The 18,777-nt window shown below is 37.6% G+C and overlaps 2 protein-coding genes across 2 annotated transcripts in view; one reads left to right on the top strand and one right to left on the bottom strand.

Moving 5' to 3' along the window:
- LOC137251684 (uncharacterized) overlaps positions 1 to 6,206 on the bottom strand; it is a 115,407-nt gene extending 109,201 nt beyond the window's left edge. The window contains exon 1 of the mRNA XM_067786438.1: positions 6,188 to 6,206. The gene's annotated coding sequence lies outside the window, so the exon portion shown is untranslated. The remainder of the gene's footprint in view (positions 1 to 6,187) is intronic.
- On the top strand, positions 2,400 to 6,213 carry LOC137251690 (uncharacterized). The gene is made up of 2 exons (XM_067786456.1): positions 2,400 to 4,868; positions 4,937 to 6,213. Exon 2 carries the CDS (start codon positions 5,117 to 5,119, stop codon positions 5,693 to 5,695), a length of 579 nt encoding a protein of 192 aa, XP_067642557.1. The 5' UTR covers positions 2,400 to 4,868; positions 4,937 to 5,116; the 3' UTR covers positions 5,696 to 6,213.
- Positions 6,214 to 18,777: the final 12,564 nt, after the last annotated feature.

Below are 18,777 nucleotides of genomic sequence, written 5' to 3'. Positions count from 1 at the left end.
TATTACAGAATAAGATCTATAAGAACTATCTCTTAGTGTAAAAATGTACTATATCTTTCGTCTTGCAACTTACAGTTAGCAACTTTATGATCATAAATTGACTGTCAGCTACCCTTGATGAGCAAGCTAAATACGTACTTATCAGATTATAAACGGAAATAAAATCAGCACACGTTTTTAATTGGGAAGAGCAGCTTAACCATCAGGGACCCACAGTACTGCACCAAACCTAACAAAAATAATGTCAGTGTGGCCTCAACATCAACCTATCGAAAACGGCACCTTTCCTGTCACTGTCACTATAAATATTCTTAGGACAATAAATAACCCTAGATGGTGTGACATAAGAGTATGCAGCAGAGGTAAATTATCTAGTGGTCGTTTTTGACTGCAATCTCCTGTGGCGGAACACTTCCACTAAGTATATATTGGATTTTGTCTTGAGGGCAAATCAAGTGCCGACATGCACTAAGAACGATTTGTATACTGATATATATGTAAACCGGTAATAACGTACGGCTAGCTGGGTTGGGGCATCGAGAACCGCTAGATCGAAAGTGAAAAAATTCTGAACATCACTATAGAGGGTTCTAACAAAGTCTGACCTAAGAAAGAATGTCCCAATTCCTCAGCTTCTGAGGGAGGATATCCTAAAGTAGATAGAGAGCATCCACCGCTCATATAAAGTCATATGACCTAGAGGGAATGTATTCAAGCCTATTTTAAACGGAGGTATACGTTATTGTTATAATACCACTCTCATATTGAGTGCGACAGTCATGCCGCATTCAAAGTGATCTTGTCATCAAAAAAATTTGGGTTAGTCTTAAAGAGGTCAGTACACCTAAGGGACCCCGGTATTGCGACCTATCACTGGATACTGCCGCAATTGGACGAGGTGAAGTGAACGAGATGAGAGATCAATAGGCTTAAAATGACGGTGCAGTTCTCAAATGTTTTGACACCCGTTTCTATTCTATCTGATCTAACCAAAGAGCATTTATCAAAGACCATACATATTATTTATCCGCATTGCTACAACAAGAACAACTCGCAACTCGGCTGGCCTTTGACGCCTTTGTTTTTCAACTGTAGCTCTCAAATTCTTTTCTACTTCACGATAGATGGCACTGTTGCCTCCACATCCTGTTGAGAGTTTGTGTTTTGCTACACTCGAAAATAAAGCGGTGTGCATCTAGGCTGAAGCTAACTTAAAAAGGCACTGTTGCAATTTCCTTTCATTGCAGATCAGAGAAACAAACCAGCACAATATGACTTGAGCTTTAAGCAGCTTGTAAACAACAAATACACATCCATTATAGTTCATCATCAACAAAATTAAGTGAATTCATTTGCACAAATAATTAAGTGAATTCATTTGCACAAATATTTATTCTTTCTTCCGAGCAACACAGCAAGACGCATGGCTACGAATTTGGCTTTGTTAAAATCTAATTTGTTTTCGTGCAAAAAAATTTAAATTACTTTAAGCAAAATAATTTGGTTAGTAACGAACTGCGTTATGATCATTAAGTTTTGCTAAGATGTGCAGTTATTCCCTTCGCCTGATTGTGTGGCCGAAAGCCTTTGCAAGTGTAAGTTAATCAAAGTGCGACTATGTGAAATTAAAGAAATCTCACATTTATTCAATTTTTCTCCTTAGTGATCGGAGTGGACAAAGTAAAGCACAGCAGATAGCAAATGAAATGAAAAAAGAGCATATCCACAATCATTGTTGATCCAATCTTCATTTACCTTTGATGCCTAGTTGTTAATCCCTTGGCAGCGGCGCTCTTAAACAAATCTTCACGAGGATATAAAACTTCTGACATACATACATAAAATGTCTGAAACAGATGATATTGTTATTAAATTAGAAATAGATGATGAGTACTCAAATCAAGTCGAATTAAGTAATGATCTCGTTTACGACGAAAAGAACGACATACCAGCAACATCAAATCTCCCAAACAATGCAAAAAGAAAACATCGAGAAAATGATTCAGTTGTAAGACTAAAAGTTGGTGGCAAAGTATTCAAAATTAATATGAACTTATCCCAATAGATTGAAACACATAAAAATGATTTTTTAAAACAACCAAGTAAAGGATCGCCACTTCCAACGCATTCACAGCCACAACCGCAGCCCCAGCTACTGGCACAGTCACAAAATCAGCCGGAACTGCAGCCACAACCTAGAAGAAGATATAACGAGAGCAATATGACTGATTTTTCCACTGCTACACCCTATGATGAATTATCTGCTAAAGACAAAAATTTAAAAGGATTTTTTAATTCAATGTTACGTGCAACACAAAGTTTACCAGTGTTTCATCAACGTCGTATTAAAAGCGATTTAGTAAAAGCTTTGCGTAATCAGGGCTCTAATGTATGTGATTAATACAAATTCGATAAACGAGATATGATAAAAGGTACTGATATGATGACAGCGACTTCGCGTTGTTTGGGCAATGTTTATTATTAATAATTTTATAACGTAAGGCGCGAGTTTTCAGTGGAAATTCAAGGGATAGTGTAATATGGCTAGGGTTAACTCTGCCACCTGCCGCTCGAACTGTGATGAGGTGAACTGTAGCTTGAACTTGAACTAAAAACCCGTATCTATCTGAAGGTAGGTCATAAGATGTCACAAATAACGTGGAACTAGTGCTCAGACAACATGATAACGGCAGAGGATAGAAATAATAAGAGGCTGACGTTCGTACTTTTTGTGATATTTATTTGTATTGTACCAACTTGTCGGGTATTAGGAAATTACCTTCTACACATTTTTAAGAAATTTATATTAATATATATTGTGATTGTTGGAAAAAGGGTGAATCCTTTAATTAGTACAATCCCTTAAAACAAACCAAAATACCTCGTGACAATGTGTAGAAGAAGCAAAGTAAAATTAGCCCGCGAATGGGACATTACAAATATACTTCGCAAAAAGCACAAGACGTCTCTTATTATTTCCATCCTCTTTGATAACGGGACTGGTTAAGTTAGCGCTACTGAGTATTAAGCAGCTTGTACAAAAGGCCTTGGGGAGTATATTGGAACGATTTTCCGTCATCCGTTGTCAAATTTGGTTTTAAGACAAACCGGTTTCGGCGTTGTGCCATCATCAGTGTCGGTGTTTGTTCTTGGGGAGTGTTATCGATGTTGATAGTCCTCTGCCGGATGCAGATGCGGTACGTTCCGGTACCACGCCCGATCATCTCGGGAACGATTTGTTATGACCACATGCGACCTTCTAGGCCATACCGCTCTGTTGTTGTTGTTGTTGTTGTAGCGATTAGTTACTCCCCGAAGGCATTGGCGAGTGTTATCGATGTGATGGTCCTTTGTCGGATACAGATCCGATACGCTCCGGTAACACAGCACCATTAAGGTGCTGGCCCGACCATCTCGGGAACAATTTAGCCATACCGCTCTCCCACCCCGTAATATCAGTCTGTTCACTACCGTCAAATTCTTTGTGACATCTGTCCCCCTATTCAAAATAAAGTCTTGTAATAGTACAAGTAAACTTGTGAAAGGAAGACAAATTTGGAACCAATTTACCTACATATATAGCAAGACTTGTTGTTGTTGTATTAACGATAAAAACACTCCAAAGGAGTTCCATTTGATAGTTTAAAAAAAAACTTAGAAGTATATACAAATGAAAAAGTTGAATTATTTCCGCGGAAATATAAATTATAGAAGATTTCTGGCCTGAAACAACGCTAAATATGGAAAGCAAAATTGATTTAAATTATAGTAAAAACATCAGAAGAAGTTTAACAAATTATAGAGCGCCAGACGTGTAACTTGTTTTCCTCTTGACATCTAACAGGATTTGGGCAGTAACTTTTGGATGATGCTTTTTTACGATCCAATCGAGAAACTCATCATCATCATCCCCGCAGTTACTGCCATTTGCCTTAAATCGGTGTCGTAATATTTGCATAGATATTAGTTTTGCAACAATGTACTGCATCTCGGCGCGACATTCATGCCGCATTCAAGCGGATGGCGGATTGGATGAGGTAGTAGACTTAAAATCACGGTGCAGTTCTCAAATGTATTTATTATCTACTACATGAATCACGTTTCGACACCCGTTTCTATTCTATCTGATCCAACCAAATAGCATTTATCAAAGAGCATACATACATATTATTTATCCTCTTTGCTCGAAGTGCACTTTCAATGTACCTACATAATTATTTACCTCTACTACAACAATGCCAACCGCAACTCGTCTGATCTATAGGTTTTGACGCATTTCTTTTTCACCTGTAGCTCTCAATTTTTTTTTTTACTTCACGATAGATGGCACTGTTGCCTCCACATCCTGTTGAGAGCTTTGTGTTTTGCCAAAGAAATTATATATTATAATCAAAGAAATTATATACATACATATGTATATATTACACATGTATATTCTTTTAGTAAACTTTAAAAAAAGAAAATTCAAATTTCACAAAGTTTGAAAGGCACTGTTGCAATTTGCTTTCATGCAGATCAGAGACACAAACCAACTCAAGATAGCAAAATATGCGACAATATAACTTGAGCTTTAAGCTGCTTGTGTAAGGCGCTATTCAACAACAAATACACATCCATTATAGTTCATCATCAACAAAATGAAGGGAATTCATTTGCACAAATATTATTCTTTCTTCCGAGCAACACAGCAAAACGCATGGTTACGAATTTGGCTTTGTTAAAATCTAATTTGTTTTCGTGCAAAAAAATTTAAATTACTTTAAGCAAAATAATTTGGTTAGTAACGAATTGCTTTATGATCATTAAGTTTTACTAAGATGTGCAGTTATTCCCTTCGCCTGATTGTGTGGCCGAAAGCCTTTGCAAGTGTAAGTTAATCAAAGTGCGACTATGTGAAATTAAAGAAATCTCACATTTATTCAATTTTTCTCCTTAGTGATCGGAGTGGACAAAGTAAAGCACAGCAGATAGCAAATGAAATGAAAAAAGAGCATATCCACAATCATTGTTGATCCAATCTTCATTTACCTTTGATGCCTAGTTGTTAATCCCTTGGCAGCGGCGCTCTTAAACAAATCTTCACGCGGATATAAAACTTCTGACATACATACATAAAATGTCTGAAACAGATGATATTGTTATTAAATTAGAAATAGATGATGATGGTGATGATGATGATGAGTACTCAAATCAAGTCGAATTAAGTAATGATCTCGTTTACGACGAAAAGAACGACATACCAACAACATCAAATCTCCCAAACAATGCAAAAAGAAAACATCCAGAAAATGATTCAGTTGTTGAACTAAAAGTTGGTGGCAAAGTATTCAAAATTAATATGAACTTATCCCAATGGATTGAAACACACAAAAATGATTTTTTAAAACAACCAAGTAAAGGATCGCCACTTCCAACGACGCATTCACAGCCACAACCGCAGCCCCAGCTGCTGGCACAGTCACAAAATCAGCCGGAGCTGCAGCCACAACCTAGAAGAAGATATAACGAGAGCAATATGACTGATTTTTCCACTGCTACACCCTATGATGAATTATCTGCTGAAGACAAAAATTTAAAAGCATTTTTTAATTCAATGTTACGTGCAACACAACGTTTACCAGCGTTTCATCAACGTCGTATTAAAGGCGATTTAGTAAAAGTTTTGCGTAATCAGGGCTCAAATGTATGTGATTAATACAAATTCGATATACGAGATATGAGACAAGCTACTGATATGATAACATTGCGATAAGGCCAGAGTTTTCAGTGGAAATTCAGGAGTTAACTCTGCCACTTGCCGCTCAAACTGTGATGAGGTGAACTGTAGCTTGAACTTGAACTGAAAACACGGATCTAGGTGGATAGTTGAAATTTGCAGGAAAATTCGAAAGGCTATATTTTCAGAAACCTTGTATTTCACGTAGTAAGGACTCAACATTTTGTTAAAGCAACAACAACACCTCTTCAGCGCCACAGCCAATCAGCCAATAAATATATATGATGCAGTTAACTAAAACTAACAAAAGTTCCTTAAGAAAACACTCGGCATGAATTGGTTGCTTTGTTGTTGCCAAAGTATCGAGTCCTGGTCTGTTCTGTAAAGTTTTAATTACGCCAGATGTACGATTATTGTATGCGCAAAATATAAGCTTTCATAAATTATTTTATAATTATATTTTAAGCCTACCACTAAAGAACTGTTTTTATATGTAAGCCGTGTTTTATTTTCCATGCATATATGTATGTACATCTTTATTTGCGACTTTAACAAAAAAACGTTATCGACACAGCTAGTTAAGCTAAGCTTAAACTAAGCTTGCTTAAGCCCCCATTACTGATACTTAGCATAGACTTCACTTGACTTGGCGTAAACTTGGCAACTTAGCCACGATTATACTCCACTTGGCGCATAAAATCTGGCATCATAATCAGCGTTGAAATTTATTTTTAAATAAATGTCAATTTGTATGACAAAATGTCAAAATGAAATGGAAACAAACAAATGGCATCTCAAAATGTAAACGTCACTTAGAACTTACATAGAACCATGGTTCAATTATATAGTTGAACCATGCATTACTTACTTACTTACTTACTTAATTGGCGCTTAACCGTCTAAACGGTTATGGCCGTCCAACAAGGCGCGCCAGTCGCTCCTTCGCTCCGCCAACCGGCGCCAATTGGTCACACCAAGGGAGTTTAAATCGTTTTCCACCTGGTCCTTCCAACGGAGTGGGGGCCGCCCTCTACCTCTGCTTCCATAGGCGGGTTCCGATAGAAACACTTTCTTGGCCGGAGCATCATCTTTCATTCGCATAACATGGCCTAGCCAGCGCAGCCGCTGCGTTTTAATTCGCTGGACTATGTTGATGTCTGCGTATAGCTCGTACAGCTCATCATTAAATCTTCTTCGGTACTCGCCATCGGCAACGCGTAGAGGTCCATAAATCTTTCGAAGAACTTTTCTCTCGAACACTCCCAAAGCCGCTTCATCTGCTGTTGTCATGGTCCATGCTTCTGCCCCATATAGCAGGACGGGTACGATAAGTGACTTGTAGAGTATGATTTTCGTTCGCCGAGAGAGGACTTTACTTTTCAATTGCCTACCTAGTCCAAAGTAGCATTTATTGGCAAGATTGATTCTTCGCTGGATTTCAGTGCTGATGTTGTTGCTAGTGTTGATGCTGGTTCCCAAATAAACGAAGTCTTTTACTATTTCGAAATTATGGCTGCCAACAGTAGCGTGGTTGCCAAGGCGCATATGCGCTGACTCTTTGCTCGATGACAGCAGGTACTTCGTTTTGTCCTCATTCACCATCAAACCCATCTTTACCGCTTCTTTTTCCAGCTTGGAGTAAGCAGAACTAACAGCGCGGGTGTTTAGACCGATGATATCAATGTCATCAGCATATGCCAGTAATTGCATGCTTTTATAGTATATTGTTCCAGTGCGGTTAAGTTCTGCAGCTAGTATAATTTTCTCCAGCATCAAATTAAAGAAATCGCACGATAGGGGGTCACCCTGTCTGAAACCTCGTTTAGTTTCGAACGGCTCGGAGAGGTCCTTCACAATTCTGACTGAGCTGATGGTGTTGCTCAATGTCATTTTGCACAGCCGTATAAGTTTTGCGGGGAAACCAAATTCAGACATATCGGCATATAGGCAGCTCCTTTTCGTGCTGTCGAACGCGGCTTTAAAGTCGACGAAGAGGTGATGTGTGTCGATTCTCTTTTCACGGGTTTTTTCCAAGATTTGGCGCATTGTGAAAATCTGGTCGATGGTAGATTTACCAGGTCTGAAGCCGCACTGATAAGGTCCAATCAGCCGGTTCACGGTGGGCTTCAATCTTTCGCACAATACACTTGAAAGGACCTTATATGCGATATTAAGAAGGCTGATTCCACGATAGTTGGTGCATTTTGCATCCCTCGTCTTGTGGACTGGGCAAAGAACACTTAGATTCCAACCGTCGGGCATGCACTCGTCCGCCCATATTTTGCTAAGAAGTTGCTGCATGCGCTTACCAACTCCTCGCCGCCGTACTTGAATAGCTCCGCAGGCAATCCATCAGCGCCCATGGCCTTGTTATTTTTCAATATAGTTATTGCTATTCTAACTTCGTCATAATCGGGCGGGGGGACATATATTCCATCATCATCGATTGCGGGATCGGGTTCTTCATCTCTGCGCGGTGAATTGCTGCCTCCATTTAGGAGAGCAGAGAAGTGTTCCCTCCATAATCTAAGCACTCTCTGGACATCAGTTACAAGGTCGCCGTTTTCACTCCTACAGGAGTTTGCCCCGGTCTTGAAACCTTCCGTCTGTCGCCGTATTTTTTGGTAGAATTTTCGGGCGTTATTCCTGGTGGCTAGCAGCTCAAGCTCCTCGCACTCACGCCTTTCTGCTTCTGCTTTTTTCTTCCTGAAAAGGCGTCTCGCTTCCCTTTTCAACTCACGATAGCGTTCACACACTCCTCTTGTCGCGCTCGCTTTTAACGTAGCCCTGTAGGCAGCGTCTTTTCTTTCGGTTGCAACGCGGCATTCTTCATCATACCAGTTGTTTTTTCGTGGCCGCCGGTAACCAATTTTTTCCTCGGCGGCAGTATGAAGTGCTTTGGAGATATGCTCCCACTGCTCCTGTATTCCTTCAGGATGAGTTGTGCCCTCAGAGAGCAGGTGTGAGAGTCGAGTTGCGAAATCATTGGCAGTCTGTTGTGATTGAAGCTTTTCGACGTCTAGCTTTCCTTGTGTTTTTTGTTTCTTGTTTTTAGCCGCGTTGAGGCGGGTGCGTATTTTGGCTGCAACGAGATAATGATCCGAATCGATGTTAGGTCCTCGGATCGTTCGGACATCTAAAACACTGGAGGCATGCCGTCCGTCTATCACAACGTGATCGATCTGATTGCGAGTATTTCGATCAGGAGACAGCCATGTAGCTTGATGTATCTTTTTATGCATGAACCTCGTGCTTGATATGACCATGTTTCGAGCACCGGCAAAGTCAATCAGCCTCAGTCGGTTAGGAGAAGTTTCATTGTGTAGGCTGAACTTTCCGACTGTAGGGCCAAAAACACCTTCTTTGCCCACCCTGGCGTTAAAGTCACCAAGCACGACTTTTATATCATGACGGGGGCAGCGCTCGTATGTGCGTTCTAATTGTTCATAAAAAGTGTCTTTCACCTCATCGTCTTTCTCCTCTGTCGGCGCATGGGCGCAGATGAATGATATATTAAAAAATTTTGCTTTTATTCGAATAGCGGCGAGACGCTCGTCCACAGGCGTGAACGCCAGCACTTGGCGACAAAGTCTCTCTCCCACCACGAATCTGACGCCGAAACTGCGCTTATTCGCATGGCCACTCCAATATATGTTACAATTTTTTATCTTCTTTCTTCCTTGCTTCGTCCAACGCATTTCTTGGATGGCGGTGATGTCAGATTTTGCTTTGACGAGGACATCAACCAGCCAGGCATCTGCACCAATCCCATTCAGGGAGCGGACGTTCCAGGTGCATGCCCTCAATTCATTGTCCTTCAAACGTTTGCCATGGTCGTCATCAATAGAGAGTGTATTTATCCGAGGCTTGTTGTTATATTTCATTGGAGTACGGTTTTACGTGGCGGGTCCCAAGCCCAGCGCACAACCCGCTCAGCGGGGGTGAAAATATTACTTGGCACGTTTATATAGCGAGCCGCTTGCTCCAAGACAGACGCCCGCTTGCAGCCGCACCTAGAGGTGTACAGACGCTGCCGATGAACCATTGAACCATGCATAGAACATCAAAATTCAAAATTCAGAGCCTTTAAGGCTCCATTACTGATACTTAGCATAGACTTGACTTGGCTTGCGAACTGTCACTTACAGTTCTGTTAAATGAACATTGCATGTTACTGATTACTCAAAACTTAACTTGACTTAGAAGTCTGTTGAATTTTGATTTTCTATGTAAGTTCTAAGTGACGTTTACATTTTGAGATGCCATTTGTTTGCTTCCATTTCATTTTAACATTTTGTCATACAAATTGACATTTATTTAAAAATAAATTTCAACGCTGATTATGATGCCAGATTTTATGCGCCAAGTGGAGTATAATCGTGTCTAAGTTGCCAAGTTTACGCCAAGTCAAGTCAAGTCTATGCTAAGTATCAAGTTAAGTTTTGAGTAATCAGTAACATGCAATGTTCATTTAACAGAACTGTAAGTGACAGTTCGCAAGCCAAGTCAAGTCTATGCTAAGTATCAGTAATGGAGCCTTAATAAAGGGCGAATTAATGGTGACTTATAACCATAAAGCCATAACCAGATAAAGCAGCTGATCGAACCTACCTTATGGAAATTAATGTAATCGATTAATTGTGCCATACCGTAACGCTAACTCGATTTCATTGATTTCTATAAGGTAGGTGTGATCAGCTGTTTTATCTGGTTATGGCTTTATGGTTATAAGTCACAATTAATTCGCCCTTTAAGCTGGAGACATTGGTGCTTTATCGGTAACCGTATCGGTAACCATTTAACAGCTGATTCCATTGTTTACTATATAGTTTGGCAGCTTAATTCGAGGTTATGTTGCGAATAGAGTGGAAGGCACTCGCAGGCCGTGAAAATAGGCACTCGAATGGAGTGGAATGAAGAACAGTAGGAAGACCAGAGTTGCATTGGATCAATCATTGCATCAATATTAAAGATAAATTTCGAAAAAATAATTAAATACTTGAGTATAAGCAAACATTTTCTTTCAATTACTGCAATTAAGATGTCCTAGATGCTATGTATTCTAAAATTATAACATTTTATGTCTGTTTAAAAGTTTAACTTCAATTTCCCTAAGATTTCCGTAATATGGCCATTAGTGATGTTTGTGTGTGTGTGCAAATTTTGAGCGATCAGCTGTTAGTTGCGCTACTTGGTAAAGTTTACAATGTATCCAACATCATTATTTAATTATTCTTAAACCAAAGTAGCGCTTAGCTGACACACTTGTATAGGTACACTATGGCTATAATGTTTGATAATGTTCGCTGAAAGTTGCTGAAAGCGCCCATACATCATTCGGCGTTGTGCTCTCTAACTGTGAAGGTGCATGGTTTAATTATGTACAGGTTGGCTCATCTCATCAGCTGATTTTACTTATGTCATTGCATGGTCGAAGGGGTTGTCAAAAGGAGATGGCAAACTCAAAATGAAACCAACACATTGGCAACATTTTACTTACCCATACAAAAACTGCTAAGTTTTATGTTTCCATTCCATACCATTCGCACCAACCCCAATACACAGATTTTGACAATTTGAACAGACATATTTTGTTGCTTTACAGATAAGCCAACCTGTATATAGTTGAACCATGGTGAAGGTGGTAGGCTTTTTGATATAAAGAATTTAACTTATATTGTAAACTTTGTCTAAATAGCTGTGGAAAAAGAGTGCTCTGTACAAATTGTTATTAAAAGTATTTTGAAAATTGTAAATAGTGAAATTCAAAAACATTTTCAGCATTTAACTAGAAATATAAATTCTGGTAAGTGTATCTGAAGTAGTGTTGGGAACTATCGAATGAAAACTATCGAGTTATTCGATAGTTCAATAATTTTCATTCATTCGATAGTCATTTGAAATTCGTTCATTACTATTTTTTCGAATTACTAGTTTTAGGTATGAATGATTCGTTCACTACTATTTTTTCGAGTTACTAGTTTTAGGTATGAATGATTCGTTCATTACTATTTTTTCGAATTACTAGTTTTAGGCATGAATGATTCGTCCACTACTATTTTTTCGAGTTACTAGTTTTATGTATGAATGATTCGTTCATTACTATTTTATCGAACTACTAGTTTTTGGTATGAATGATTCGCTCATTACTATTTCTTCGAATCATTCGTTCTATTTAAATTTTTGCTGTGCATATATCAGTGTTAAAAAGATATTAAAATAAATTTAGCATACGTCAACCTAATCGACAAACGTTTTAAGCGTGGTAATTGTTAAATATTTTTAACTGAGGAAGTGATTTTAACGATTTAATTTGTGTAGATATTTATAATGCGGCCTGGATTGAAGAGATCTTCTGTTTGGGAGTTTTTTACCAAAAATGGCAATGAAGTTAAATGCCATATATCCAAAAAATTTTTAAATTTTCTGGCAACACATCAAATTTAAATGACCATCTACGCCGTAAGCATCCGTCTTCCTCAGAACATAGGAATCTAACTTCAGGAGAAATAGCGCCAGTAATTTCAGAAGAGGAACGTAGTTCCACTTCTCTTTCGTCAACTACTGCAGGGAGTGCAGCGCACAGTTCGTTAACAGTACCTACCGAAGACATTTCCAATAGTGGATGTTTGAGAAGGACTGTTCAAACAAAATTATTTGTTACCAGCACACGTTCTGAGCTCTCAGAGCAAGAAAAAAATAATATTGATGAATCTCTTTTAAAGATGATTACAAAAGACTTGCAGCCGCTTTCCATCGTTGACAATGTAGGATTTGTAGAATATACAAAAAACTTCAGCCATTATATTCCTTGCCAAACAGAAAAGTTTTATCAAATACAATGCTACCTTTTAAATACAATGAAGTAAGAAAGAAACTGCATGACTTGCTCAACATTGTAACACATATTTCAGTTACAACTGATATGTGGACTTCTGATAGTCAAAAATCTTTTTTGTCAGTTACTAGTCATTTCGTTCGGGATAACAAAATGATTTCTGCAGTTTTATCAACAAAGGAAATCTTAGGAAATCATACCTCCCAAAATATAGCTACAGAATTGAAGTTAATATTTGATGAGTGGTCCGTTTTTGACAAAATAGTTACTGTAGTATGTGATAACGGGGCTAATATTAAAAAGGATATAATTGAAATGCTACAGAAGCACCACCACCCATGTGTAGCGCATATATTAAATTTATGTGTAATTGATGCCATCAAAGCTGTTCCACAAGTTACTGTGCTCATAAACAAGTGTCGTGCCATAGTCACTTACTTTAACCATAGTTCTCAAGCGACGGAAAAATTAAAAAATATGCAAAAGCAAATGGGCGTTACTGAACTGAGGTTAAAACAAGATGTCCCTACCCGGTGGAATTCCACCCTTATAATGATGGAGCGCATATGCTTGGTAAAAGAACCACTCTCTGCCATAATAACTTCTTTACCAAATACTCCTGATTTCCTCAATTCATCAGAATGGGAAACATTGTTGGACTACACTAATCTTTTCAAGCCCGTAGAGGCCATGACAACCGAATTGTCAGGAGAAAATTATCCCACGATGTCACTGGTAGTGCCCCTAATCACAGGTCTTCAATACGCAGTACGAAATCGCAATATGAAAACTGTAGAGGGAGAAAGTTTGAAGAGCAGATTGTTAGAGGTAGTTTGGAGACGATTAGGGCAGTTGGAGTCTGACAAAATGTTCGCCAAATCAACATTCCTAGATCCTTGGTTTAAAAAAATTGCGTTCGGTAACGAAATTAATGCAAATAATACAACAAAATGGCTAGTGGAAGAAGTAACTTCCCTAATACGGCAACAAAACACAAGTGTTTCTACCAACACCCCAAGAGAAGTATCGGTCGATAAAAGCGAAGTATCTCTCTGGGACCTTCTCGATGAAAAAGTTGCTGAAGCAAAAACAATTTGTCAAAACGCGCCCAATGTCAATGCAAATATTCAGTTGGAGCAATATCTAAGGCAAAATTTTGTTGATCGCTCAAATAATCCCCTAGACTATTGGAATCGTAGCCAGCCAACATTTCCGGAACTATATATGCTTTCGAAAAAATATTTACGTATACCCGCAACATCGGTTCCGTCAGAACGAGTTTTCTCGAGATAAACTAGATATGATAATATTTTTGAACAGCAATTTAAACATTGAAGGTATTTTTCATGTCAACTCAATGTACATACTTGTATTATTTACTTTACAATCAATTTTTTTAGGGGTTTAATAACACAATCAGTTGCCATCTCTGCGGCGAAAATTTAATATAGACCCTCATGCACTATCCGATTTTGGCTAGAACAACCATAGCGACTTTTAGTATTTAAGTGCTTGAAATATTTGTTTTATGTTTCTTTTATAAGTGAAATTTAATGTGCAATTTTTATATTAATTAAACGTGGCCTGAATTTTGAAAAAAAAACAAAAAACAGTAGCTTATGTATAAGTTAAGGCAATCAATAATGCCTCTGAAACAGATTTGAATAATACAGATAAAAATCCATTTTAAGTAACCTTATTTCCTGTTGTTGTTGTTGTTGTTGTTGTAGAGCCATAAAATCTCCCCACAGGTTTGGGGAGACCAAAAAACTCTGTGGGTTGCGAACCAAGGTCATTTGCATATCATTCATGCGCTTTGCATAACATGTAACAAAGGCATTTAAATTGAATATTTTCATTATTTACTTGAAGCACAATTTACACCATTTTAGTCACATTTAACGTTTTTGTTACGTTCCAATGTAGCGTGATCCATATACGGATAGAAATTTAACATACAAATGCAACAACAAATTGATCCATATGGTTCACATTGTTGTCGCATTTGCATGTTAAATCTCTAGCCGTATCTGGATCTCGTTTCATTGGAACACGACGTTTTTTGTCTTATATAGGTTTGTTCTTTAGCTACCCCGAGGCGTAACTAAAACAATCCAGAAATTGTTCTTTTAGTTTCTGGCAAGCTAAAGAACAAATTAAATGAATGAATGAATGAATGAAAATATTCGTTCGATAGTTAAAATCATTCAGTAACTAACTATCGATAGTTGAATTCATTCGATAGTTCCCAACACTAATCTGAAGACGCTGTATTACTGGGGAAAAAATACAAAATGGCCGACGCCGGGGCGTCGGAGGCAGTGGTCAGGGATGACGCTGATGCGGATGACATGGAGACGGACGTGGAAGATGACTTAGACACGGGTTTTTTGGAATATAGGAATCGAAATCGGCAGACTAGCTATAGGCGAAATACAAAAAATGAACGAAAGCAGTTAGAAATCGAAGAAAAAAGAAGGTTTGATTTAGGTAGGGAGTTAAAAGCTAAAAAACTAAAAACGGAAAAAATAACGGCATTCAGATTCCGTTACAAGGTATGCTAATTCCAAGAAGCGAGTGGACCAAATTGGTAGCAGAACGCAAACAAAATGAAAATAAAATGACTGAAAAAATGGTGACAGGAGCAACAAGAAAAACGCAAAATGTGACAAATGAGGGTATGGACATAGGGACAGAAGGAAAGGAGGCAAATAACACGAGTGTTCAAAACAAAGGTAGAGAAGAAGAAAACAAAGATGTTGGTAAGAAAGAACAAGACAATATTAAATATAGTGAAGTACAGGCAAGTGGAAGTGAAGCAGGTATAAAGAGTGTGCATTATAATAAACAACAAGAGGCAGAAATTAATATGGAGACAGAGGAAAATAAAGATAGAAGAGAGGAAAGAAAAAGTGAGGAATACACGGAAAGACACCGTGGTGAATTCAGTGTGTTGGTGGACTCCTCCAAAAGTGAGTTATTTAAAAATGTAAAAATTAGTAATGGGCTTTTTTATGGGAGAAAATCAGGAGGTTAAATGTAACTGGCATTAAAAACATAAAATTAATTGGAAGAACATTATTCAAAATAAATTTTTTAAGTCATAAGTATGCAAATGAATGTGTAAACAACGAAAAGGAGAAAGAACTAGGACTCAGACCCTTCATACCCAAAAAATTTGTAGAAACTGTAGGAGTAGTAAGGAATATTCCTTTAGAATTCACTGATGATGAAATATGGAGTAATATAAACACGGATATAAAAGTAACATCTGTCACTAGGATAACCTAAAGGGATCCGGAAGAAAATGAAAAATTCGTTCCGACCTACACGGTAAAGATAGGTTTTGAAGGGCATGAGATACCTGAGGCTATAGATATTTACTGTGTCAAATTCAAGGTGACTCATTACATTCCAAGAATTAGGCAATGCTATAACTGTGGTCGGCTAGGACACACGCGAATGGGGTGTAGAGCTAAGCCCAGATGTATTATGTGTGGAAAAGATGAAGGCTGCGAAAAAAAAAATTGTAAAGAACCAAATCGGTGTGTTCTTTGTGGTAGTGGTGAGCATTGTGCTCTGAATAGAAACAACTGCCGTTAACGGTTGATGGTTAAGAAAATTTCAAAAGTTGAGGCGTTTGAAACGTATCATAGCGCCATTAATTACAACAACAGATTTAGTCTTTTAGAAGAAATGGATGAAAGTTTTCCGATGTTGAATAAAACAAATGTGGAATGCATTAACAATGATAAAGTGATAAACAAACGTCTTACAAGAAATAGATATAGTGATGTAGCAAGGAACGTGCGAAGAGCCAAACCAGAGAAAAGTTATACTAGGAAAGAAAACAAGTTGGAAGAACCCTGCTACCAAAAGCAGAACTGGACGAAAGTAGGAGAAATAGAAAGATTGCTAACTTTACTAGTGAAAAAATTTAATATAGACACCAATGATGCAATAGCGCAGCTCATAGAAAACTTATGTCAGAATCATGTTAGTGAGAGGCTAACAGTTAAACAAGGTCGAAATAATGAATATGGACACAATAAAAATACTACAATATAATGTGCAAAGCTTAAAATCCTTTTGTTTGATTTGATGATCATATAGATTTTTTTAATCAAAAAAATAAAATTGATATAGTGTGTCTTCAGGAGATATTTTCTCATGACATAAAAAAAATGTAATCACAAATTAAGTGGATTTAATTTATTAAAAAAAACTAGGACCGATGGGTATGGAGGAGTAGCAATTGGTTTTAGAAAACAAATAAAATTTACAAAAATCAAATTTCATACTGATCAGGATATTTTAATAGCAAAAACAACAAAATTAAAAACGAATTTAACTATTTGCACGGCATACTTTCCGCCAAACCTAGGTACACAAATGTTTGAATTAGAAGTAGAATTTTAGCTCATCTGGAAAAATTTGAAAACCTTCTCTTCCTTGGGGACTTTAATGCACGGATGTGCACCTGGGGGGATGTAGTGGATAATGCAAAAGGTAAATTTTTACATAGTGCTGTAAGCAATTTTAATTTGATATGTCTGAATGATGGGTCAGCGACATATCACTGTGATAATTATAATACGAACTCGGTTTTAGATTTAGCCTTTACCAACATGGGAAGACTACCAGTTTTCAAATGTCATGATGGGTACCTGGGTGGCAGCCATCACAAGCCGATAGTCATAGAAATGATGAATAGCAAACAACCAAACCTTTTCGTAGCTAGAAAAAAGCTCCAAGATAATTTAAATACGGTAGATTTCATAGATTTGGAAGAATTTGAAAGAAAATTAAGACATGCGAGAAAAAAAGCAACTATTGATTTGAACAATACGGCATACACACCAAAAGCGTGGTGGGATAAGGAACTGGAAAAACATTATAGAGTCCTGACAGCCAAAAGGAAAAAAGCTCGGCAAACAGGCAATGTAGTGGACCTTGAAACTGCAGTAATTGAGTCGGAAAAATGGAAAAAAGCAGTGAAGGAAGCGAAAAGGAAAAATTATCTGGAAAAAATTGAAGAAATAAACACGAACCCAAATGCTAAGGAGGCGTGGCGGTTTGTGAACAATCTTCACAACATGAATCACGGCGAAAAAAATGTATGGGCAGACGAAGGTAATGCGAACTATCTTAAAGAAATTGAACAGCAAGTAAAACAAAGTAGCAGCAACATATCTGAGCAGGATATGGTAAATGGACAACAATTAAGGGAGGAAATATGTTTTAGTTTTGAAAAGTTCCTTGAGTTATTAAACAAGAAAAAATCTACTGCGGGGGGTTTGGATAGGATCACGTTTGATATGCTAAAAGAGCTTTCAGTTAAGACAAATGAGGGTCTGTTTTATGCGCTAGTAGAACACTTTAAGAACAATACAGTAAAGGCAGAATGGAGGAAAATAAAAATTATCCCTATCCCTAAGGCTGGGAAAGACTTGGATGATTACAGAAACTATAGACCCATATCACTGTTATCTGTGGTCGTAAAAAGTCTCAATATGATGATAAAAGATAAATTAACTGAATTTATAGAAAATAAGAAAGTAATTCCTAACAGAAGTTTTGCATATAGGGAAAATCGATCTGCCACGATGTGGCTAAATGAAGCGTTGCACTACATTGCAGAGGTAAAAAGCAAAAAAAAACAAAGTGTTCATATGCATCCTAGATATTTCAAATGCATACAACTGTGTTGATTTAAAAATTCTCTACAATATTCTAATGCAGAAAGAAGTTCATCCAAACATTGCTAAGTGGATATTTAACTTATTTTCATATAGAAAGTTGACTTTAGGGAAACACACAATACAAATTAAAAATGGTCTACCGCAGGGTAGTTGTCTTTCGCCTATACTGTTGAATGTGTATACTGGAAAATTGCATGAGGTTAATGATGAAAATACGCAAATATTTCAATATGCGGATGATGTGGCAATAATTTGCCATGGTAAAACAGACGAGGAGGCACTGCTGAGATTAAAAACTAATATAACAAATTTTAAACAGCTTTGTGAGGAAATTAACTTAGAATTCAATACAGGAAAAACGTGTTTCATGTACATGAGCACTACAAAAAGAAGGTTTAATTTACAACTAAATGGAGATAGCATACAACAAGTAGAAAAGGTAAAATGGCTAGGCAGAATAGTCAGGGCTAATTTGAATTCCAAAGAACATGTGAAGGGAATTAAAAACTCCATCATAAATG

This window comes from Eurosta solidaginis, chromosome 5 (assembly GCF_040869045.1).
Source record: "Eurosta solidaginis isolate ZX-2024a chromosome 5, ASM4086904v1, whole genome shotgun sequence".
Classification (NCBI taxonomy): Eukaryota; Metazoa; Arthropoda; class Insecta; order Diptera; family Tephritidae; genus Eurosta; species Eurosta solidaginis.
This window is presented reverse-complemented; position numbering and strand designations above follow the sequence as displayed.